General features: G+C 45.2%; 2 protein-coding genes across 3 annotated transcripts in view; one reads left to right on the top strand and one right to left on the bottom strand.

Annotated features, from left to right (window-relative positions):
* Window positions 1-7,530, top strand: part of LOC121166738 (zinc finger protein 182-like) — a 33,831-nt gene extending 26,301 nt beyond the window's left edge. The window contains exons 4-6 of one of the 2 annotated variants that reach the window (XM_040996002.1): window positions 2,154-2,280; window positions 2,523-2,615; window positions 4,749-7,530. In XM_040996002.1, coding sequence (XP_040851936.1) covers window positions 2,154-2,280; window positions 2,523-2,615; window positions 4,749-6,379 — 1,851 coding nt within the window. In that variant the 3' untranslated portion in view covers window positions 6,380-7,530. Of the gene's footprint in view, window positions 1-2,153; window positions 2,281-2,522; window positions 2,616-4,745 lie in introns of both variants that reach the window. The other variant, XM_040996001.1, reaches the window with a different exon arrangement.
* Window positions 7,531-21,066: 13,536 nt separating this feature from the next.
* LOC121166736 (zinc finger protein 81-like) overlaps window positions 21,067-24,916 on the bottom strand; it is a 29,146-nt gene continuing 25,296 nt past the window's right edge. The window contains exon 5 of the mRNA XM_040995999.1: window positions 21,067-23,788. The gene's annotated coding sequence lies outside the window, so the exon portion shown is untranslated. The remainder of the gene's footprint in view (window positions 23,789-24,916) is intronic.

Genomic DNA, 24,916 nt, shown 5'->3' with positions numbered 1-24,916 from the left:
CTTTATATGGTCCACATCTGATGCCTTTAGTTAGTCCTTGTGACTGTGGCAGATGACGGCCCCATCTGTGGCCTGCCTTTTTCAGTGCCCTACTTTCATGTTCATAACACAAGGATTTTGCTTTATGAGTGGTGCTTGTCATGTCTTGGCTTTGGAATTTTTTCCCTTTCCTAAGCTTTTGAAAACATTTTTTTCTCCATTGTGTTGACCCACTGAGCTCACAGTTGTGGTTTCCCCAAAGCCAGATGGGGGAGTACCTTGCAAAGGAATGGGCCCTGTTGGGATTCCAAGGAAAATTCCTGAGAGCCAGCCTTCTCAGTCCAAAGCATTTATTACGGGAGCTTACTTCAGATAGCTGCGGGGTCCTCAGAACAGAGTGAGAGGAAGTGTGTCCTTCCTAGGCATGTGCACGCCGAGGTGCAAGGATGTAGAGCTTGATGAGAGAGTCTCAGGGATTTGGCTCAGGGTCAGAGCTGGTTTCTCTGTGTTTTGGGCTACAGCCTTAATGCTCAAGTCCCAAGCTTGGATTCAAGGCTTCTGGGAACAACACAGCCCGCTCGGTTACAGAACACTTTAGTTACTATGTTCTCGCAAGGGCAGGAGACAAAGCAGTGGAAAATAGAGGACCATACAGTTCCTTTATAGACTCTCATATTAGGCTACAGCTTATTTTTAGCTGTTTTTTTTTAACAAGTTTTTCAATAAATGGTTATTTCCATATATTTTTTCATTATTTGTTTATTAAGAAGGTGAGGGGATTGCAGAGCCACGTGAGCCCCTGATGCGGATGGAGAGAGTGGAGGGGTGGGGTGCAGGGAGGTGAGAGCGATGTTTCCACTCTCCCCCTGTGTCTGCAATGGTCAGGGGAGGGAGGGCAGGGTAGAAGGTGTGCTGCTCCTTGCTGTCATACTGCATTAGTGCCAGGAGATGGAGGTGGCCTCTTGATGGCCCCTCAGTATTCCTGGTAGGGAGAAGAATGTCCAGGAAGTGTTTTTGGTGGTAGGTGGTGAGACTGCCAGAGTGAGGCAAATAGAATTTCGTGCTTGTGCCCCTAGGCTTGCTGCCTAGTTGTCCTGATCCTGCCCCTCGTGTAGTAGATCCTTGTTGTAGCTGATTTTTTTATATGATCAGAGGGAATACATTTAATATCCCTTCCATATAGATATCCAGTAACCCATCTGCATTAATTAAAAACATCTTCCTATTAGTTACTAAGCTGACTTGGTCATAAATCAGGTGCCTTTGATATTTGGATTCTCTTTTTAGCTCCACTAGAAGGTCTGTCCTTGAGATAAATATTCTATCATTTTAAATATCACATTATTTAATGGAATAGTTTTTCTACAGTGATTTGAGATTCTTCCACAGAGTAGGTCACTATCTTGATGTGAAATAGACATGCTGTATTAAGTGATTGTAGTGAACTGAAAACCCAGTCAGAAGTTTCCCTACATTCAATTGTCCTCATCACTCGGTGATGAGCATTTTTTAAAAATATTTTATTTGAAAAACAGCAGAGGCCAGACTGTCCACCCACTGGGTCACTCCCCAACTGGCCACAACACCCAGCACTGTGGGCCAGACTGAAGCTGGGAGCCTGAAACTCCCTCTAGGTTTCCCAGGTGGGTGATGGGACTCAAGTACTTGGGCTATCATCCTAACTTTCTAAGTGCATTATCAGGGAGCTGAATCAAAAGTAGAGTACTTGGGCCGGCGGCATGGCCTAGTGGCTAAAGTCTTCACCTTGAACGCCCCAGCATCCCATATGGGCGCCGGTTCTAATCCCAGCAGCTCCACTTCCCATCCAGCTCCCTTCTTGTGGCCTGGGAAAGCAGTCGAGGACGGCCTAAAGCCTTGGGACCCTGCATCTGCATGGGAGACCCAAAAGAGGTTCTGGGTTCCAGGCTTCAGATTGGCGCAGCACCGGCCGTTGCAGTCACTTGGGGAGTGAATCATTGGATGGAAGATCTTCCTCTCTGTCTCTCCTCTTCTCTGTATATCTGACTTTGTAATAAAAATAAATAAATAAATCTTTAAAAAAAAAAAAAGTAGAGCACTTGCACTTGAACTCTTAATACAGGATGCCAGTGTTGCAAGTGGCAGCTTAATCAGCTGTGGTCATCATTTTGGATAAAAGAAATGTACTGTTGCAGGAACTTGTGACATTTGAGGATGTAGCTGTGGATTTCACCCAGGAGGAGTGGCAGTACCTGAACCCTCAACAGAGGACTCTGTACAGAGATGTGATGCTGGAGACCTACAGCCACCTGGTCTCCATGGGTAAGAATGGCTTCTTTGGGCAATTTTGCTGTTTAGGATGATTCTGTCCAGTAGAGGCTTTTTCTTTTTTCTTTTTCCTTTTTTCTCTCCTGACCAAGGTGTTTACAACCTTGAAACCTAGAGTGAAGTGGTTGGCCTTTATCATGTGTTGATCCCTTGTGTTGCCCCGAGGACTGCAGGTTCCCTCTGTCTCAGAGACTCTAAGAGACCAAAGAGGTATCTTTGTCATTTCTCATTCACAGGCCAGCAGGACCCCAAACCAGACCTCATTCTCAGGTTGGAAGCAAGAGAGCTGTGTCCAGCAGAAGGAAAAATCGCAATTTGGAGCTCTCTGGGTAAGTACGATTGGCCTGGGCTCTGGAGAAATGCTGTCAGATATTAAGACAGGTGTTCCTCCATGGACCACTCCGCTTCAGTTGAAACTTACCTGCAAGTCTCTGTGCTGCTCCTTTTGGCTCATGTGTAAGTGCCAGCATCCCCTGCTAGGACTCGCATCTGTCACTGGCTTGTCTGAAGCCAGGCCCATGTTAGTCACAGGCCTGGACTCTGATACTTAATTCCCAAGTGGACTACCCAAGTCCATTCTTCTGGTTCAGCCTTAGATACTTCAGTTTAGAATATATTTGCAGGTTTACCATTCTAAAATTAGATTTTCTGTTTTAAAATTTTCTGTTGCTTAAAAAGTTGCTTTATTGAGATAATTCATAGGCCATAAAATGTTCCTTTTAAAAGTGGTTTTTCATATATTCAGTTCTGCAGCCCTCATCTGCAAAAGTAACTTGAACTCTTAGCAGGTGCTTGCCATCCCTTCTTCCTGCCATTCCCTGCCTGTCGCTGATCTACTTTGTCTCTGTGATTTGGCCTGTTCTGGACATTTCACATCAATAGACTCAAAATGTCAGCTTTTATTCCTGGTTTCTTTCTGTTTTCATGTTGTGGCATACATCAGAATTTCATTTCTTTTTTAAAGACTTAAGTTATTTGAAATACAGAGTTAGAGGAAGAGAGATCTTCCATATATTCACAGGTTCACTCCACAAGTATCTGCAACAGCTTGGACTGGGCCAGGCTAAAACCAGGAGCCTGGAACTCCATTTGGATTGCCCACGTGGATGGCAGAGGACCAAGCACTCTGGCTCTTTTCTGCTTTCTCAGACACATTAGCAGGGAATTATATCAGAAATAGAGCAGCTGGAATTCAAGCTGGTGCTCACACGGCATGCTGGCATTGCAACTGGCTGCCCAGCTGACTGTCATATGCTGCCCCTTATAAGAGGATTTATGTTCCATGGTGTAGATAAATCACTGGGATTTTTTTATCCATTCTTTTTTTGCTATTAGAAATAATAATCCTAGCAATATTCGAGCATAGAGTTTTTCTGGTTTCCTTTTACATATATATGGGGAGTCTGAAAAGTTCATGGAAAATATGTAGTATGAAAAAGCTATGCATGGATTTCAGATTTTTTGTACCAAAATAACTCTTACGTTTTAATTCCATTTTCCATTAACTGGCGTTCTCTCATACACAGTATTGGAATTTTTATATCAGTGTGCTATGTCTAATACTTTGAAGAACTGCCTGACTGTATGAATATCCAGTTCACATCCCAAAGGTGTTAGCAGTCATTGATTTTTTTCACCTGAATCAATTATTATGAAGATGACTGATTCTTGTTTTTTTTTTTTTTTTCCACATCCATTCCTGTCATTATTCATTTATTGTCCTCAGCTAGAAGGAATTCCTTCAGGCTAGTACCTCTGTCTTTTTGACACATCCCTCTGATTCTTTTATCTCTGTGAGATTATGTGCATGTTGCAGTGGATGAAGCAAGCACCAGTGGCACTTCAGAAGTTAAAAATCAAGTTTTCAAAGGACTGAAATGCTTCTTTAAAGTTATCTAGATTCTAAATATAGCAAAATATGCAGAACAGGGCCATGTGGTGATGGAACATGACAGCTGGCGTGGAGTTAATAAAAACCACAGTTTTAGTGGGCAGGAGCGGAAGAGGTGGTGTTAAAGTGCTGTGAATGAAAGCTTGCATAGTCGTATAAATACACCCACATTAAGGAATAATTTTAGGTTTGTTTCTCTTTTTTTGTCATGCTTGTTTTTCTAGGTTTTTCTGTTTTTTCACTGAGAATGGATTCAGGGTTGGTTTAAGCCTTAAGCCCAGTTATGACACTGTTGCATTTCTATCTTGCTGAAAAGAGTGTAAGTCAGGTAGTTAAAAAGATTAAGGGAGATAGGTTCCCAGAGTTGGTGGAGGTCAGAGATGATGCAGAAGTAGGGGTAAGAAAGGCTGAGGATTCAACATGAGATTTTGGAGCTTTGAAAAAGACTGTCTCTGGGAATGCTGATGGGATGAAAATGTCTTTCCACGTAGTAGGACATTTCTAAGAAACATTCATATCAGAACGCCAGAGTGTAAAGATGTTTGCTTTCACTTTTTTTTTTTTCTAGAAGAGGTTGGCCAAGGTGATGAAGAGATCAGGAGGTGGCAGCAGGATTACCAAGATAAATGTGTGTTGATGCAATTTGGATTCCCTGACAAGCAAACATTCACTGCAAGGAGTAGTCCTGACTGTAATGAGTTTGATAACACACTTTATCTGCATTCAGACATTGTTGCTTCAATACAACAACCCCATAAATATGAATTATTTGGAGATAATATGATAGATAATTTGGGCTTATTTAGAAGCTCTGCTGAAAAGAAACCGGATAGTGGAGGATGTACAAAATTATTCTTCCATGCTGAGTGTGAGAAAACAAATCCTGGAGCGAAACCCTATGGCTATAAAGAGTGCGGAAAAACCCTCAAACTAAAGAAAGGCCTTAGTCTACATCAGAGAATTAAAAATGGAGAGAAACCCTTTGAATGTTCTGCATGTGGGAAAACCTTCAGCAAGAAGTCCCACCTCATCGTACATTGGAGAACTCATACAGGGGAGAAGCCTTTCGGATGTACTGAATGCGGGAAAGCCTTTAGCCAGAAGTCTCAGCTTATTATTCACCTTAGGACTCATACCGGAGAGAGGCCATTTGAGTGTCCTGAATGCGGGAAAGCTTTCCGAGAAAAGTCAACTGTCATCATCCATTACAGGACTCACACAGGCGAGAAACCTTACGAATGCAATGAATGTGGGAAAGCCTTCACTCAGAAGTCAAACCTCATTGTCCATCAGAAAACCCACACAGGGGAGAAAACCTACGGATGCACCAAGTGTGGGGAATCTTTCCTACAGAAGCTTGATCTAATTCTACATCATAGTACTCACACAGGAAAGAAGCCCCATGAATGTAATGAGTGCAAGAAAACTTTTAGTGACAAGTCGACTCTGATCATACATCAAAGAACCCATACAGGGGAGAAGCCTCATAAGTGTAGTGAATGTGGGAAGTCGTTCAATGAGAAGTCAACCCTCATCGTTCATCAGAGAACCCACACAGGAGAGAAACCCTATGAATGTGACGTGTGTGGAAAAACCTTTACCCAAAAGTCAAACCTTGGTGTACACCAGAGAACTCACTCAGGAGAAAAGCCCTTTGAATGCAATGAATGCGAGAAAGCCTTCTCCCAGAAATCCTATCTCATGCTGCATCAGAGGGGTCACACCGGAGAGAAGCCTTACGAGTGCAGTGAATGTGAGAAGGCTTTTTCCCAGAAGTCCTATCTCATTATACATCAAAGAACTCATACAGAAGAAAAGCCCTATAAATGTAATGAATGTGGTAAAGCCTTCAGAGAAAAGTCCAAGCTCATTATACATCAGCGGATCCACACAGGAGAGAAGCCCTATGAATGCGCTGTCTGTTGGAAAGCTTTTAGTCAGAAGTCACAGCTCATAATACACCAGAGGACGCACACAGGAGAGAAACCTTATGCGTGCACTGAATGCGGCAAAGCTTTCAGAGAGAAGTCAACATTCACTGTACATCAAAGAACTCATACTGGAGAGAAACCCTACAAGTGTAAAGAATGTGGGAAAGCCTTTACCCAAAAATCAAACCTTATTGTTCATCAGAGAACTCACACGGGGAAAAAGGCCCATGGGAGAGGCCCCACCCGGAAGTCAAAGCTCACTGCACACTGAAGCAAAGTTGTATTGATTTAATTTGTGTTTTCAAAGTATGTCCTGACTGATGATGGTTTAAATATGGAGAGGAATAGTCAGCTGTGTTTTCCTTACTCCAAAACTACAGAAATTTGATCTCTAACAAAATTGGGCAGAGAGAAAACATGAACCCAAGGCTGCAGATGTGCGACAGCATGGGTAAGGACTCTTAGCTGAGGCTCAGGATACACCATGAGTGCAGAACCCATAGACACAAAACTTAACAGTGTGTTAGCAGCTCAGGGGGCTCCTGAACCCTTTAGGGGCCAAGGAGGAAGAGGTAGGGGCCTCAGCGACAAGTCATGGTGACAATCCATATTTGTAGAGAGTAGTCTATGTTGATGGGAGGAACAGTTTTAGGGTGCTGGGGAAAGAGAATACTTTTCCCTGAGTAACCCTGTAGCCACCCCCTATTCACTGACAAGTATGAAAGTGAAGGGATTTCCAAGTTTTTAGAAAATATATCCCTGGTTTCTTCCCCTACATGAACCTTGAGTGAATAGCCATGTCCAGGAGAAACTCTTCTCAAAGAGGATTCAAAAGCTGAAAAACCACAGTTGCACTTCTAGATCTGTAATTCCACATACAGAAAGGTTAACATGCTGATGTTAACATGCTGTGCAAACAAAAGGTTGGAAGCAGTCTGAGTGCCAACAGCAGGATTTTGGTCCCCTAAGTCATGGTGTATTCTCACAGCAAGCTTCAAGGTAGACAAGAATGAGTAAACAGAACTTGGATACCACTCCAATAGTCATGTTAGATAATCTCCCAAGTTACATTACTAGGTAGGAAAAGCAAGGTGCAGGGTAGTGACTATAATAGGCTACCATTTGTACATTAAAAAGGGAAAGCTGGCAAGTGTATAATTGTGTGTTCAGTACCTCTGGAAAGAGGCACAAGAACCTGGTGACCCTGATTTCCTGGGGCTGTGACAGTGGGTAGCTGGGGGGATGGACTTGGGAGGGAGTAAGCTGTGTCCTTGCATAGCTTTTGCAGATTACACTGTGTGGATATACTACCTTCTCAAAAAATAAAACTTGGGGGAAAAAACATACTGTATTACTGTTATTATGAAGTCCAGCATCTAGACGTATGATTTATTAACAGTTCACATATGAATAGATAATGCTCAATCTAGAATCTGATCAGGTGTGTTTTTTCTTGTTTTTGTTTTTATTTTTTAAACTAATAACCAAGCAGACAGAACAACAGAGACTCCATGAATTCCAAAGCACATGAACATTATCACCCTAGGTACCAGATAAAATGATTCTTAGGTTTACCTAATGTGATCCCAGCAGACCTAACATAATTTAGTTAGTATGCAAGGTGACATCTGTGAAAATATCTTATACTAAAATCTACCAGTGTCTTTCTGTATCTTATCAAAATGATTCATATTCTTTCCTTTGTATGCAGGAAGTGCACTTTCTTTTTTTTTTAAGACTTATTTATTTTTGTTACAAAGTCAGATATACAGAGAGGAGGAGAAAGAGAGAGGAAGATCCTCCATCCAATGATTCACTCCCCAAGTGACCGCAATGGCCAGTGCTGCACCGATCCGAAGCCAGGAGCCAGGAACTTCCTCCAGGTCTCCTACGTGGGTGTAGGGTCCCAAGGCTTTGGGTTGTCCTTGACTGCTTTCCCAGGCCACAAGCAGGGAGCTGGATTGGAAGTGGAGCAGCCGGGATTAGAACCAGCACCCATATGGGATTCAAGGTGAGGACTGGAGTCGCTAGGCCACACCGCTGGGCCCAGGAAATGCACTTTCTATAAGGGGCACCTAAGTATGAGCTCACAGAGAGGTTGGGTAACTTGCTCCTAAGGTCACTACAAGGTGATGCTTATATTTTCCAACATGAGAGAGAAGTTAAAAGCCCTGATCTGAATGAACATAACCAGAGACCCCTTCACCACGTCATTTCCTGCTTGGAATCAGTACCCCTGCCCCTCTTATCAATGTGCTTTTTTACTGGGGCTGTATCTATAGAAGAGAACCACCCAAGCTACCTAAAACTTATTTATGAAACAGGTTGGTGACAGAGACCTGAAACCTTAACTGTGTTTTCCCAAGCTGCCAGCTTTCTCTGATTTTCTTTGCAAGGCAATAAGCTATTGGCTCACTTTCTTGTGACAGACACATCACATGCATGTCTGAGGAAAGGAAATGAGTACAACAGCTTGCCCTGATGCAGTATTCTGGGATGATGCCTGAGGATGCTGAAGCCAAAACTCTTGCATTAATACTGGAGAACCTTCCTGGACTACATGTTCATTAAAATCAGTCCTGCAGTTTGGACAGGGCTGGTTAGATCTTACCATTTCCTGTGGCTCTTGGACTCCTGCTGCCTGGGACACAAATGGCAACCCAGTGGGTCACTTGTGGGCATATGAAGGTGAGACAAAGACCTACACTAGGCTACCACATCGGGCCTGAGGCCACATTTTGTATGTCCCTTATTTCTGCATTTACTAATTAGAACTATGCTGTAAAATATTATGTAAGAATACTCTAAGAAATTTCCTCCATAATTGTATTAAATCATTTATAATAATTTGGGTGCATGCATATGTATTCTACAGACTATATTCCATCAAGATTTTGTGCCATTGATTGCTTCAGCTTTGGACATTGCAAACTCTTTCAGGAAGCTTATGCTGCCCTCCATCTTTCTTTTTTTAAGACTTTATTTTTGTGGAAAGGCAGATTTGCAGAGAGTAGAAAAAACAAAGAGAAAAATATTTTTTTTATGCCATGGTTCACTCTCCAAATCCATGTTAAAGCTGCAGCTGAGCTGATCTGAAGCCAGGAGCCAGGAGATTTTCCCAGGTCTGCCACATGGTACAGGATCACAAGGCTTTGGGCCATCCTCTGGCTGCCTTTCTTAGGACATTAGCAGGGAGCAGGATGAGAAGTGGAGCAGCTGGGGCATGAACCAGTGGCCATATGAGATGCCAGAACTGCAGGTGGTGGCTTAACTTGCTGTGCCACCCCAGGAGCCCCTCATCTTCAATTGAACACTGTGCTATTAGATTCTGATCACTATAATTAAATTCCTAAGGTAGGCTAAGTTTTTAGATTATTTTTAAAGATTTGTTTTATTATTATTGGAAAGTCAGATTCACAGAGAGAAGCAGAGGTAGAGAGATCTTCTGTCTGCTGGTTCACCGTCTAAGTGCCCATAGCAGCCAGAGCTGAGCCAATTCGAAGTCAGGAGTCACAGGCTTCCTGTCTCCCACGTGGGTGCAGGGTCCCAAGGCTTTGGGCCATTCTCTGCTGCTTTCTCAGGCCACAAGCAGGGAGCTGGATGGCCAGGCGGCGTCAGAGCAACCACTGGAATGTGCAAGATCTGTGGCTGAGAGCAGGCTGATCGAGGAGCTAAAGGGATGCCTCTACTGGAGTATGATTCCTACTGGTGAGTATGAGAGCCTGGATTGGGCCAGAAAACTTTGCTGGACATGGCTGCAGTATCCCTTGACATAGTGTGGGCTGGGTCTGGGGTATACCACACTGAGGTTGACTCCAGCACCCACTGGTGTTCATGAGAGCCAGGGTAGGTATAAGACGGGCTGGGCTAGGTCTCAGCATCCACTGAACCATGTGAAAGCTGGGTCTAGGGGTGGACCAGGCATGGCTGGGACATAGCACCCAACAGTAAGAGCCAGAATAGGAGTGTGCCAGTTGGGCAAGGCCTCTATACCTGACAGAACAGGAGATGGGCTGAGTCAGACTGGTCCAAAGCTCCACCAGTGTATGAGATTTGCCACTGGGAGACCTGATAGAGGAGCTTGGGGAACTCCTTTTTCAGGACGCAGTCTCTGAAGATGAGAACAAGAACAAAGACTGGTAACAGCCCAGAACAGGCCAGGTCACAGCACCTGCCAGTATATATGTGGGTCAGGTTTGGAGGGTGGCTCTGAGGACCAGGACAGGGCGCAGGACAGGCTAGTTGGGACACAACACCAGCCAGTTCACATAAGGGCCCGGACTGGGGGCAGTGCAGGATGGGCTAGTCTGCGACACCCAATAGCATGGGCTGGAACTAAGACTACGCAGGCCCACACTGGGCCATGTGGGCTACAGCACCTGCGGCAAATGTCGAGGTGAGACAGGCCATGTCAAACTGGGTCAGAGCATCCACCAGCGCATGCAAGACCCAGGAGTTTGGGGGGTAGTCTGGTAGAGGGACAGTGGGGACACCCTGCTGGGTCACTGCTCCCGCTGGTGGGCGTGAGATCTGGAACACGGTGTGTAGACCAGGCTAGGCAGGGCTACAACACCCGTTGCCCTGCACGTGAGCTGGATTAGGGGAAGAGTAAGGCTGAGCTAAACGACTGTATCCACTGGTGCAGGCATGAGCCAGAGTAAGTGCAGGCTGGTCAGGCTTTGCTGCAGCATCAGCTGGCAAGTGCTGGGAATGGGGGCAAGTCCTGTCAAGCCAGACTGCAGAACCACCTGTAAAGTGCAAGATCTGGGGCTGGGAGTGGACCGGTAGGGAAACTGAGCAAGTCTCTGGTGGGCTGCACTCCTCCTAATGAGCAAGAGAACTAAGGGTAGGGGTGGACCTGGTTGGACAGGCAATAGCACCAGCCAGCATTAAGTATAGGCTGGATAGTGGGGAGAATCCCAGTACCTATAAAACTGTATTACTTAATACAATGTTATTAACAATAAAAAAAAAAGTATAGGCTGGAAAGTGGGGTTGGTTGGCCTGAGTTAGGCTGCAGCACCCATTGATGTGTATAAAAGCCAAATGGGATGCAGGACAGACTGGACCAGTCTGCTGCACATAGCGGCATGCACAGGAACAGGGGCTGGAGGCAGGCCTGGTGGGGGTTTGGGGCCTTGCTCCAACTGAGCTACAATTCCTGCTGATGTATGTGAGGGCCAAGTGTGTGGTGGGCAGGGTTAGGCTGGGCCACAGCAACAGCATTCACTATTTGCAAATGATATGGGACAGGAGACAGGACAGACCCAGTAACTGCAACTACCAGTGCGTGTGTAAATCAATGCCTGTGATTGAGTCAGAACCTGCACTGGCTGGCAAAGGAGTCAGGTCTGATGTCACTGCAGGCGAGGTTTCTTTGGGGACATCTGTACCCTCCCCGCACTCCAACATTAACCACTGGATGAAGAATTCTAACCACAGGAAAATGACAAGATGTGTGTTCTGATCATGGCATGCATGTGTCAGAACTGGGCCTCCTCAGCAGCTGAAGATGGTGCAGTAGACAGAATGCTCAGATGCACATGGTGTATGGGGCATTCCATTGGGGCCTGCAGAGGACAACGAGTACCATGGCAGAGGATGAACGGCAGAACAAATTGGACAACTCTCCCAGCTAAGCGCTGACAGCAAAATCTGCAAATCGGGGTCCGGCGCAATAGCATAGTGGTTAAAATCCTCGCCTTGCACACACTGGGATCTCATATGGTCGCTAGTTCTAATCCCGGCGGCCTTGCTTCCCATCCAGCTCCCTGCTTGTGGCCTGGGAAAGCAGTCGAGGACAGCCCAAATCCTTGGGACCCTGCACCCTCATGGGACACCCAAAAGAAGCTCCTGGCTCCTGCTTTGGGATCCTGCACCCGCGTGCGAGACCCAGAAGGAGTTCCTGGCTTCGGATTGGCTCAGCTCCAGCTGTTGCGATCACTTGGGGAATGAACCATTGGACAGAAGATCTTCCTCTTTGTATATTGCCTTTCCAATAGAAATAAATAAATCTTTAAAAAAAATCTGGAAATGGAAAATCTAACGTGGACTGTCAGCCAGTGGATCTTGGAAGGATTTCCTCATCTTTGGAGCAACAAAATCAACAGCATTTCAGAACAATTGAAACCATTTGAGCAGTACCTTAGGAAAATGCTCCACATCAGGGAGCCTGGGATGACGTTGGGGGGGGGGGTCCTCCCCAATCCCTGGGTACTGATGCTGTTGCATTGCTCCATCTGCTTTTTCCCCTTCTCTCTCCCCCTCCCCCAGATACAGGAAGAAGCAAAGGAAAACCGGAAACAATGATCTCATCCACCTTCCCCTGTGCTGTGACTGTCCCCACCCTAATCAGTGGTCCACATGGGCATGCATCCTTCTCAACTATGTAAACATCAAAACTAAAGTTTGAAAAAAATGCAAAACAAAAAAAAAAACCTCATGCAAACAAAGATGAAACTTTCAGAATATACATGATTATTCTTAATGCTAGACATAAAAAAAAGAAGTCCCAATGATTAAAATTCCCAAAGTCTAAAATCTCCAAGAATATAATTATTGAAAAAACAATTTAAAATATTTAGAAGACATTTATTTATATTTAAAAGGGAATTTACTTGAGAAACATGAAAACTATAGAACATTTAATGGGCAACTTTACACATTAAAATAGGCAATGTATGTATATAAGCATAACAGATATACTAACAGGAAAACGGCACTAATAGGTCAAAAAATAAACTGTACACACACATATAATAAATCGGTAATGACGTGCCTCAGATTTTATACCTGTGGTACTTCAAAATACTGTGATGAATAACTTCGGGTTTTAGGCAATATTCCACAAAAACCATGATGAACCACTATGGTACGAGCAGTGGCCCTAAGAGTAGTCCCCCAGAAATTCTAACTTCCATAAATATGGATATGCAAAAGGACAAGTCTTTACTTATGAAGGCAGTTTCAAAATTTTCATAGACACAATGAGTACAACCTCAACTGCTATTGTGTTGTGCAGTCATAGAGGTAAACTTGGGGGGACAAATCAGATGAATTACACCTCTGTAAGCCTTTACATATCTTATACATTCAGCACTGGAAATGACATTTGCATAAAATGCATAGCATAGAACAATGTAAAAACTAACGTAGACACAGCCATAAATCTAAATTCTCTGCCTGCAGTGCCAGAAACCGATGTGAGAACCAGTGTAAGTCCAAGCAGAAACATATATATCAAATCAAGCTCACTGATGAAAGTCTACTAGGGCAAGAATTGCAGGCACATGTCCAAGGGCCCTGCACACAGCAGCAAGAATTGGAAAGAACCCTAGGCTACGGACTAAGTAGTGGCCCGGTTCTGTCTATAGCTAGTGTTGCTGTGAAACAGAGACAAACTGCCCTCGAGGGAGCAGTGACTGCAAAAAGCAATGTGTAGGAAAGATGGAAACGGGGCAGTACACTGCATGGGTGGGGAGGGAGGCAAGTGACTACAGGGAAACCCAGAAGGTACGCAGCGAGTCATCTCCGCAGTCAGGACAAAACCCAAGTGTGGCTGCAGTCCACCGACAACGGGGGAAGCCAGGACAGGCGACCGAGGGCTTGACCAAAGGAATCCAGACGAGATGCAAGCCTGGCTGGGGGCCAGCGAGCCACAAACTCAGGAGAGGTTACCCAGTGTTTTAGCACGGGAGGGAGGCCAGGACACAGTTGTGGAGGCAGTCTACTGACAAGAGGAACACTCAGGACAAGTTCCTGAACGCGTTCCCATAGAAATGCACAGCAGCGAAAGCAGGTTTTGGTTGCATCCTGGGGGACCCACGGTGGGGACCTGTGGCACCTGCTGCAGAGGCAGACCCACCGCGTGTCTATCCCTGCCCTGGGTAATCAGCACTCGACTCAAAGCCCTAGCATCTATAACCAGATGCCAAATGTGGAGAGCAGCAGTCAGCGAGGACCACCCAAGACCAAGGTCAGTGTCATGCAGAGGGGGGACGGACGCAGCACACAAGAGTTCCCTTCAGTCCTCCGGCAGGTAGTGCTCGATGAGAAAATTGGCCGTCAGCTCCTCGTCCTTGTCACAAGCTAGATACGCTCGCCTCACCAGTGCTTCAGGAAAGCCCAGGACCTTCAGCCTGTCGATAGCTTCTAGCTCCTGGGCTGTCAGCTCGCTGGAGCCCTGCTGGCCCTGAGCCAGGCCTGCAGGGCCAGAGCCAGTCTTGAGAAAGTCCAGCAGGTGTTTGGTAGAAGATGCCAAAGCCTCTGCCGCCGCTGTCCACGCAGCGTCTGCTGGTGAGCCAGCAGCTCTGCGGCCCGCGGCTGCAGGGGGCTGGTGCGCGGCCCGCCCTTCTGTGTGTGCAGGGATTCCCTCGAGAAGGTACTCCACAGCTCGGTGAGGGTTGTGGTAACTGGCTCTCAGGGCTGCCAGGACCTGCCGTCGCTCAAAGCCCATGGACACGAGGTCCGTGATGGACTGCTCGTAGGCTGGGCCTGACACCAGGGCACCTGCCCCGTGCTCCCAGGACGTGGGGCCGGACAAGGGTCCTGCGGTGGCCTCGTCGCTGGCTGCTGGGAGGGCGGCACCTGGCGTGGGTGCCTCCTGAGGTGCAGGTGGCTCAGGCGCAGGGGCAGCGAGTGCGGCGGGCTGGGCAGACGCCATGTTGGAGGTGGCCGCCCAGGCAGGGCCAGGCGCTGGGGCCTGAGCTGCAGCTGCCCACGGGCTGGACGCCAGGGCAGCAGAGGGGGCAGGCTGTGACTGCTCGCCCCTGCCTGTGCCCGTGGCCGTGCTGGTGGCCGTGTCTGTGCCCGTGGCCGTGTCTGTGCCCGTGGCCATGCTGGTGGCCGTGGCCATGCTGGTGGCTGTGGCCATGCTGGTGGCCGTGGCCGTGTCTGTGCCCGTGGCCATGCTGGTGGCCGTGGCCATGCTGGTGGCCGTGTCTGTGCCCGTGGCCATGCTGGTGGCCGTGGCCGTGCTGGTGGCCGTGTCTGTGCCCGTGGCCGTGTCTGTGCCCGTGGCCATGCTGGTGGCCGTGGCCCTGGGCACGGCCGGCCCTGCAGTGGCAGCTGCGCTGGGCTCGGCCAGCAGCACCTCTACCACTGTGTGCTCATCCAGGTGGTAGTCTTTGAGAGCAGCGCCGTCCTGGAGGACTTGGCCGGCATACAGCAGCCGTTGCTGCGCCGCTGGAAAGGCGTGCCTGCCCTGCTGCAGCTCGATTTTCTCTTTGAGGGCTCTCACCGTGTGCTCGGGGTCCACGTCGACCTGGAAGGTGAGCTGCGGGCCGGCCTGCAGGGTGAGGCGCATGGTGCGGGCCTGTGGCGTGGCCGGGCCTGGGCCGCGTGATGGCCGCCGGGGCGGGCGCCTTGGCGGGGTGGCGCTGCTCCCGCTGCTGCCTCTGCTGCTGCTGCGGCTCCCGCGTCTCCCGCTGGTGCCTGGGCCTCAGGGGAAGGCTGGGCTGGGGGCGCTCCGGCTCACCTCGGGCAGCGGCCTGTCCACAGGCACCCCGACCCACTTGGCGGCCAGCTGGGTCCTGCTGCGCACCAACAGGCCTCAGAGGGTGCGGGAGGCAGAAGGCGGGAGGCAGAAGGAGGAAGGCGGAAGGCGGGAGGCCCCAGAGGGTGCAGGGGGCAGAAGGCGGGAGGCGGGAGGCGGGAAGCGGAAGGCGGGAGGCGGGAGGCGGAAGGCGGGAGGCGGAAGGAGGAAGGCGTGAGGCCCCAGAGGGTGCGGGAGGCGGAAGGAGGAAGGCGGAAGGCAGGAGGCGGAAGGCGTGAGGCCCCAGAGGGTGCAGGGCGCAGGAGGTGGGAGGCGGGAGGCCCCAGAGGGTGCAGGGGGGAGATGGCGGGAGGCTGGAGGCGGAAGGCATGAGGCCCCAGAGGGTGCAAGGGGCAGAAAGCGGGAGGCCCTAGGGGGTGCAGAGGGCTGGAGGCGGAAGGCGGGAGGCCCCAGAGGGTTCAGGAGGCGGAAGGAGGGAGGCCTCAGAGCATGCAGGATGCAGTAGGTGGGAGGTGGGAGGCCCCAGAGAATGGGCCAGGAGGCGGGAGGCAGGAAGGCAGTAGGGCTCAGGCACCCCTCGCCTGCCCCCTCAGAAGCCGCAAGGCTGCCTGGATTAAAGGAGGTGGCCTAGCAGACCCTGCCCATGAGCCTCCCACCAGGGTTGGCTGCCGGTCCCTGAGTGCTGGGTCAGAGGCCAGGTGGTGCACAGGCCACACCCCTGCCCACCCACGCAGCCCTCCGAGTTGAGGTGGGTCTCTGGCGCTGACCTCACTAGCTTCTGCTCAGGCATTCATGCGCTCACCTTGGAGAGCCTCGTGCCTTTTTATTGCCTGCCTAATATTCCACTGCACACCTAGATCCCACTTTGCTTTTCCACTGCTCTTGTTATGAAATTCTCTGATTTTTGAAAATATGATCTTTTTGCTAGCACTGTGGCTTTATAGGCTTATGGTAATGTCATCCCTGATGCATGAATTTTCATCTTTGCTCCCCCAATGCTGAGCTAGCTCTCTACTTATGGCCTTGCAAATCAGTACCCAAGTTCAGTTGTACTCCCACAGAGGTGAGTCCAAGATCCCTCACAGATTCTGCTCCCAAACCCAGTTCTCTCATGAGCTGTGTGGACTTTAACCGCTAGGCCATGCCACTGGGCCCTCAATTGATTTTTTAAAAATAAAAGTGCCAGGGCAATTCAACGGATTTTTTTTTTTTTCATTTAATGGTGCTGGGACAATTGGACAGGTGTATTAAAAACGAACCTAAATCTTTTGAAATTTATATTATACTCAAAATTAAGATAGAACATAGAGCCAAATGTAAAATTCACAGTTATAGAACTTCTGGAAGAGTAGGATAAATCTTAATGATCTCGGGTTTTACATAATTTATTGACCACAACATAAAAGGCATAAACTCACAAAATAAAAACAAATGTGACTTACTAAAACAAAAAGCTTATATTATTCTGTTATTTAAATAAAAACACAGAGCCCCGCACAATAGTGTAATGGTTAAGGTCCTCACCTTGAATGCACCAGGATCCCATATGGGCACCGGTTCTAATCCCGGCAGCTCCACTTCCCATCCAGCTCCCTGCTTGTGGCCTGGGAAAGCAATCAAGGACAGCCCAAAGCCTTGGGACCCTGCACCCACATGGGAGACCCAGAAAGAAATTTCTGGTTCCTGGCTTCGGGGCACAGCACCGGCCGTTGCGGCCACTTGGGGAGTGAATCATTGGACGGAGGATCTTCCTCTCTGTTTCTCCTCTTCTCTGTACATCTGCCTTTCCAATAAAATAAATCTTTTAAAAACATTTTTTTTGAAAAATAAATAAATAAATAAAAATACAAACCTGGGAGAAAATGCTAGTAAATAAATATATCTAAAAATGCACGTATATAGGATTTATAAGGACTTGTTACAGTTCAAAAATAAAAACCAAACCCATTTAAAATGAGTAAAATGGGCCAGTGCAATGGCTCAACTGGCTAATCTTCCATCTTCAAATGCCAGTGTCTCATATGGGCACTGATTCATGTCCTGCTCCACTCTGATCCTGCTCTCTGTTTATGACTGGGAAAGCAATGGAGGATGGGCCAACTCCTTGGGCCCCTGCACCAGTGTGGGTGACCTGAAAGACGTTCTGGCTCCATGCTTCAGATCGGTTCAGTTTAGCTCCGGTCGTTGTGGTCACTTACAGAGTGAACCAGCAAATAGAAGATCTTTCTCTGTCTCTCCTGCTCTCTTCTAAATATGCCTTTCCAATAAAAACAAATAAATAAAAAATTGAATCTTTAGAAAAAATGGGTGAATTATTTTAAAAATATAGTAATAATCAAGGTGATATAGAAATGTAGTCTATCTCCTGTTGCCGTAACAAAATAACTGTGGAACAGTTATTTACAAATGAAAGAGGTTCATTTTGGCTTAAGGTTCTGGCGAGGAAGCTCTAGATCATAGTGCTAGCATCTGCTCAGCTTCTGGTGGGGCCTCATAACATCATGTTATGGTGTGGATGCAGGTGCATATTGACTGAACACATGTGTACATGTGTGGGAAAGGAAGCAAGAAAACGTGAAGGAAATCAAATGTGCTTTATAACAATCCAACGAATCCAGTTCTCGGAGAGCTACATGTCACTCTGAGGGTTCTGCCTCCATGACTCAAACACCTCCCCATGGCTCAAGAATTTTCTTCATGCTGTTCTGTTGAAGGCCATGCATCAACATGAGTTTTGGTGATAATTTCCAAACCACAGCAGATGAATAAATGCAAGGAAAGGTTTTCAAACACTAGCTATTAGGGAAGTATAAATTAAAATCATAGTGAGATATCACTAATCCATGCTAAAATGGCTATATTAAAAAGCATGCCCAGTGAAGATATGGAGCAACTGGAACACTTCTGCATGGCTGGTAGGAATGCAAAATATCAGTTTAGAAAGCAGTTTGGCAACTTTGTATAAATTAATTAGATTCATTCTAATTGATTCAATACAGAGTTCATAGACACAAGTTCTCCCTTCTTTCCACCTTCCTTCCTTTTCCCTTTCTACATTTAATTTTGAGACAATATATTTTGAATACCATAGTAAAATGGATTAATATTTCACTAAATAAGAAGTTTAACAAGTAAAAAGCAAAAACATCTTACTTTAGTAGGAATATAGACAATGACCATAAGCAATAATTGAATGGAAAAATGACCATTTTACTTGTAAATATCTACCTACTATATGACCAAGTTATTTACTATTAGGTATTTATTGAAGAGAAATGAAAACCATGTACACAAAAATGTGTATATACATGTTTATATTTGTTTTATTTGTAATAATCCAAAACTAGAAACACAAATTTCCATCAATACATGCATAAACAAACTCAAGTATATCCACACAATGAAGTATCACACAGAAAAAGGAATGTATAAATATAGATATTTAAGAATACACAGGAATCTAAATTATGCTGAATTAAAGAAACTAGAGTATCCACAGTATGACTCCATTTGTACGAAATTATAGAAAATTTAACTAATCTAATACAGAAACCACATAAGTTGGTTGCCTATATACGAGAGAATGATGTGAGGAGGAGGGCTGGCTCACAATGGAGCACAATAAAACTTTTTGCAAATAACAGATGTGTTTCATATTTTCACTGTCATGGTCTGGAAAGTGTACATGTCAAAACTAATCATTATATGCTTTAAACTAGTTATATTGATTAAATGCTAATGTGCATCAATAAAGCTATAAAATATATTTTGAGGACAATTGGAGAAAGTTTAAAATGGATTAGATGTTGAAAATAATAAAATTAGACTGATAATGATATTCCAGTTATGTGAGAGAACACCAATAGTTTTGAGATGGATGTTTAATCATTTTATGGGCATATCAGTGTCTATAACTTATCAGTATTTCAGAAAAAATGTACATATAATTGTTAAATCTAGATGAAAATTTATTGAAAATGTACCTAATAAAATGTAGGAGAAATATTGTTATATATTTTTTTATTGCTCAGTTTCTTTGGAATATCTACAGGGAGGATGTAATTCTCTGTTTTGATTATCCTTAAATGTAAATAAATCTGAGCATATTGGTTGTCAAGCTTTAACAGGAAGAAAAATGAGATTCATGGAGAATTGCCTCTGAACAGGAGGCTAGAGGAAATTACACAAACACAAAAGCATGATGACATGAAACCAATATTGAATATCATAAAATGAATGCAGTAGATGACAAGGCCAGCCTATATATATGAAATTAATATCCCTGAAGAACAGAAATGGGTCAGAAAAAAAATGCTAAGCAAAAGAAACCATCCCTGAAATAAATGGCTCACTATAACCCAGGTAGAATTAATACACAAAAATCAGGACCAACACATATACTTCATATACTTTCAATGGTCCTTAGCTTCAAGAATTAAAAAAAAAAAAAAAAAAGGCCTGAGGCCAAAAAGTACATACTGTACAGGAAACAAAGGAGAACGAGTTCATATAAGACTTCCAAATGGCATAACTCAATTTTAGAAGGGCAACATGTGCCAAATTCTCAGAAACCTGTTATCAGAAAAGCATATGAGTGTATGATAAAAGATTGAAAAATATTTGTTATACTTGACAATTTATAGGAGTAGCTGGGGAAGTAAAGGTATGAAAGGAAGAATGTAAGGTATTTTGAGTGGGTAAGTCGGCGCTTTCAGAAAAAAAAAACCCTGAGATTCCATGCATATCTAGTTGAGTGGGATAGGACAGGTGACTGACAAATCTGTAAGAAGGCATTAGTTTTGTGGATCTGCAGCCAACTAACTATCCATATAGGTAGGCCTGGGGCTACTGTTGGTCAGCAGGGCTGGGAGTTGAATGGAAGAGCTGGACATGGATTAGATGCCTGGGGGAAATTCATAACTTGCTGACTAGCTCTGTATCTGTTCTTCACTCTGTCTAATCACAGAGATTTCTAGAGTAATGGCTGCTCCTGTCTTTGACCTTCTAAAAGTTGTATCATTTTCATTTTGGCCAACTCTTCATTTCTCAATATAACCTTGACAGCAACAGAACATTTCAGTCTAATGGCCTTGTATTTTCCACCAGAAAAGTTGCTTTATGGTGAAATGCTATTACTTAAATTCATAAATTACTTCAGGTTTGCTCAGCTGCTTTCTTTAAATTCATTGCTAAGAATATTACTCATCAAAAGTCAATGTTGGGGCCCTGCGGCGTGGCCTAGTGGCTAAAGTCCTCGCCTTGAAAGTGCTGGGATCCCATATGGGTGCCGGTTCTAATCCCGGCAGCTCCACTTCCCATCCAGCTCCCTGCTTGTCATCGAGGATAGCCCAAAGCCTTGGGACCCTGCACCCGTGTGGGAGACCCAGAAGAAGTTCCTGGCTCCTGGCTTCGGACTGTTGCGGCCACTTGGGGAGTGAATCATCGGATGGAAGATCTTCCTCTGTTTCTCCTCCTCTCTGTATATCTGACTTTGTAATAAATAAATAAATCTTTTTTTTTTTTTTTAAAAGTCAATGATGAGCTTCTTGTCACAAAATTAAGCAGCTGTTTTCCATCCTCATATGAACTGATCTCCAGGTTGGACAAGCCTTCTATTGAAACAATCCTCAGAAACACTGTCTTCTGTGAATGCCATAGACAAACTTGCACATACCACCTCTGGCAGTTGAAAAGCCAGTTCAGTGAAGGTGCTTCAACTGGGATGACCGGTCTGTGTGAACTTTCACCTTACACACTATGCTTTTTCACACATGGGCTCGGCATTCCTAAGAGCTGTGAGAGGGGGGAACCCTTAATGTGCAAGTACTTACCAAGCTTCTGCTTTTGTTGTGCATGCTGATGTTCTTTAGGCCAACAAAATGTGCAAGCCCAGTGTCAAGATCTGGAGAGACTGACTTCACTCTCTTAATGGGTGAACTGGCACTCACATGGGAAAGGCAAATGTGTTCTTTATGGTGTGGCCAGAGGAACATCCAGACTTTTGGCTTTTGTCTAGCATGTAGACAATGTGGGAAAAGCGTTGCTTTCATCCTATCAAAAAAAGGGGGATGAGTAATCTTGAGCGTAAGAAGACAGGAGATAAGAAGCGATCACTGGTTACCTGTGGCAAGAGCAGCAAGGGAGATGGGGCCACTACACTAGCAGTAAGAATTCAGCAAAAACTTTCCAACGAATTGCTGAGGGCCAAGTATAGGATGGTCAAAGAACATAGAACCTCTGACAGCAATAAAGCTACAGGTGGCTGGCTCCTACTTGCAGGCTCTTCTCTACAGATTTCCTCTAGGAGCTCACAAGAAGCACTGGGGGTAAGGTGGGAACTAGAACAAGACTCCCTCCATGGTGTAGGCTTGTAAGTGGGTAACGCTAATTCAGACAGGCCACAGAGGTTCCGTGTGACCATACTCTTCTAAAGAACAAAAGCCTTAAGTCACTAGCTGAAATGGAGCTAACTTTGCTGTCCTCAGGACATAAGTGAAGATCCACTGTGACTAGGGGAGGGAAATGTAGAGGGAAAAAGATCTACTCATGATCTAAGGGCAGGAAACCATCCTGGGCCCAGAGTATTTAAACTTTTTACTGAGGGCCAGCGCTATGGTGTAACAAGTAAAGCCACTGCCTGTGGTACTGGCATCCCATATCAGCACCAGTTCAAGTCTCAGCTGCTCCACTCTTGGTCCTGCTCCCCACTAAGGAAAGCAGATGAGCCTGACTCATGAGGGGTGCCTGGAAGAATCTCCTGGGTCCTGGTTTCTGTCTGGCCCAGTCCTGACTCTTGCAACCACTTGGGGAGCAAAGTACTAGATGGAACACTGCGTTCTTTCTGTAACTCTGACTTTAAGACAAATAAATAAATCCCATTTTTTTTTAAAAAACAGAGAAGCTTTCTGCAAAGGGAAAAGAAGCAGGAACACTGAAAAACCCATATGACTCATGGATACAGGGCCTGACTGAAAAAAGCTAGCCCGGGATGAGCCCTGCTTCACCAGGGCAACAGGAACCACATAACCAATCATGTACTACTAAAGGAAGGCAAGCACACAGACTCACCCTGAGATGCAGGCCCACAGAAAAGGCCCAAAGGCAATAGTAGTCCAGGAACACTGTGAAAAATTCTCTGGGAAACCAGTGTCAGCACCAAGTATAAAGTAACACAAGAGGAACTTAGGTAACAATAGCAACAACAAACTCAAACCCAACCCAAGTCCTGACTAGACAGATTCAATTCCAGCAGAAGATTAGCTTCTCCTACCTTATACACAATGTCCAACATTCAAGCACAATTTACGTGATGCAAAATAGGAAGAGGATATAACCTACTGCTATGATACAAAGCAATCAACAAATCCAAGCTTAGCTGATGCAGTTACTGGAACCATCAGAGAATCAAAAACTAACTGCCATTAATATGTTAAAGTGTTTTACAGACTAAATGTGTACTCAAAGAATTTGTTTCTTTGAAGTGATAGGGTAAGTGGAGCCTCTGGTAGTTAGGTTATCATGCAGCCCTCATAAATGGGATTGGCATGTTTAAAAAGGGAACTTCAGACAACTTTCTACCATGTGAGAATACAATGAGAAGTTGACAATGCGCATCCTAGAAGAGGGCCCTCATAGATGTCCAGTCTGTGAGAAATACATTTCTGCTATTCGTGAGTCATCCAGTCTATGGTACTTAGAGTAGCTCAAGGTAAGACAAAAGAATAGTGTAAAATATGAACAAACAGATGGAAAATTTCAGCAGAAATGCTAAAACGGTAAGAGTCAAAGGGAAACACAAAAGAAAACATGACTGAGATGAAAGATGCCTTCAGCAGACTCATGAGCAGGTATGACAGAACCACGGTTGGGGACGGGGATTAGTAATTTTGAAAACAGATCAATAGAAACTGTCCTAACTGAAACATGAAGATTCGGAAGATTCAAAGGGGGAATACAAATGGGGAGGGAGCAATCTATAACATTTTCTAACACAAGGTGTCTAATGGTCACAGATCATTTACATTACTGCTTCATGCAAAATATGTTCACTCCTGTCCCAGGACCTCCTAACGTTTCATCCAAATTTACGGCATCAGGCTCAAATCCAGGATTTCCACTCTTCTATATGAGGCTCTGGAGTGGCAGAGGCTTCTTGGGTACAGTTTCTCAGTTGCTTGATTCATACACCTATAGGTTAAATGACAAGTTAAAAGACCCCTTCCCCAACACACCCTCCACACACACACAAATATATATACATAAATGTATATATATATATATATACCTATATCTATATACACAGTGCTGATGCAGACATAACTGCATTACTTCCATTCAGAGAGGAAGAACAAGAGGCACCTATTTGTCACTGTTTCATAACACCTCTGAAATCCCAGAGAGAAAATATGTCTGGGTTTCCCTACTCCATGGGAATTTTTTTTTCTTAGAGCATACTTTTCCCTAGGAATGGCTTACTAGTACATTGTTCTTGAGTCTTCCCTCTGACATGTTCTTTACTTCCCATTAGAAATGGCCCAAGTTTGCAGTTGAGTAGCTTTCTTGGCTTATATTCTGTCCATAGAAGTTAAAGAACGGGAGTTCAAGAGGTCACCTTTTGTTTTCAGTCCCTTTAAGTGTACATGGAGGTAGTTTCACTGTAAGCCTCTATAAGAAATTATGGGTTCTCCGTGAATCTGGTTTGGATCTACTCCACACCCCAAATGGCTCTGATCATATGTCAAGTTACTGTAGGACAATGTTGTAAGGATATTTGGAAACCTTTCAGTTTTGCTCACAGTCCCCCAAGTGCCAACTAAATACTTTACCTATTATAATAAAGGAACTTACACACTCATGATTTGAGGCTGAACCTATACTTTTTCTCAAATTTTGATGTTTGGTGAGACTTACGATGAGAAAGTTATTTCCCAATTATTTAGTCCTAGATGTTCTCTATTTCTTCTGAACTCTGCTTGCCAATAGAACAATTATTAGTTTAGGCAATTTCTGTATCTTTTCGTTAACAGCTAAAACAAGCAAATTGACACTTCTAGCTGCAAACCTCTAGGCAGATCTGTAAGTGCATTATTTGGTATATTGATTTTTCACAGAGCTTGGTGACTACTTTGGCAGTTTTTCCTTACCAAATCAGATGCATGGCCATCTTTTTGAGCCTTTATTAACACTTCCTGTTTTTTTTCCAATCTCTTTCTGTACTTAAGCCCAAAGCCAATGCCATATGCATAATGTTTTAGTATAATACTTCCTCCACAATATACTTTTAAATATGACTGCGCATTTTCTGTGCAACAAACT

The sequence above is a fragment of the Ochotona curzoniae genome, unplaced genomic scaffold (genome assembly GCF_017591425.1).
Source record: "Ochotona curzoniae isolate NIBS_2020 unplaced genomic scaffold, NIBS_Ocur_1.0 patch216, whole genome shotgun sequence".
Classification (NCBI taxonomy): Eukaryota; Metazoa; Chordata; class Mammalia; order Lagomorpha; family Ochotonidae; genus Ochotona; species Ochotona curzoniae.
This window is presented reverse-complemented; position numbering and strand designations above follow the sequence as displayed.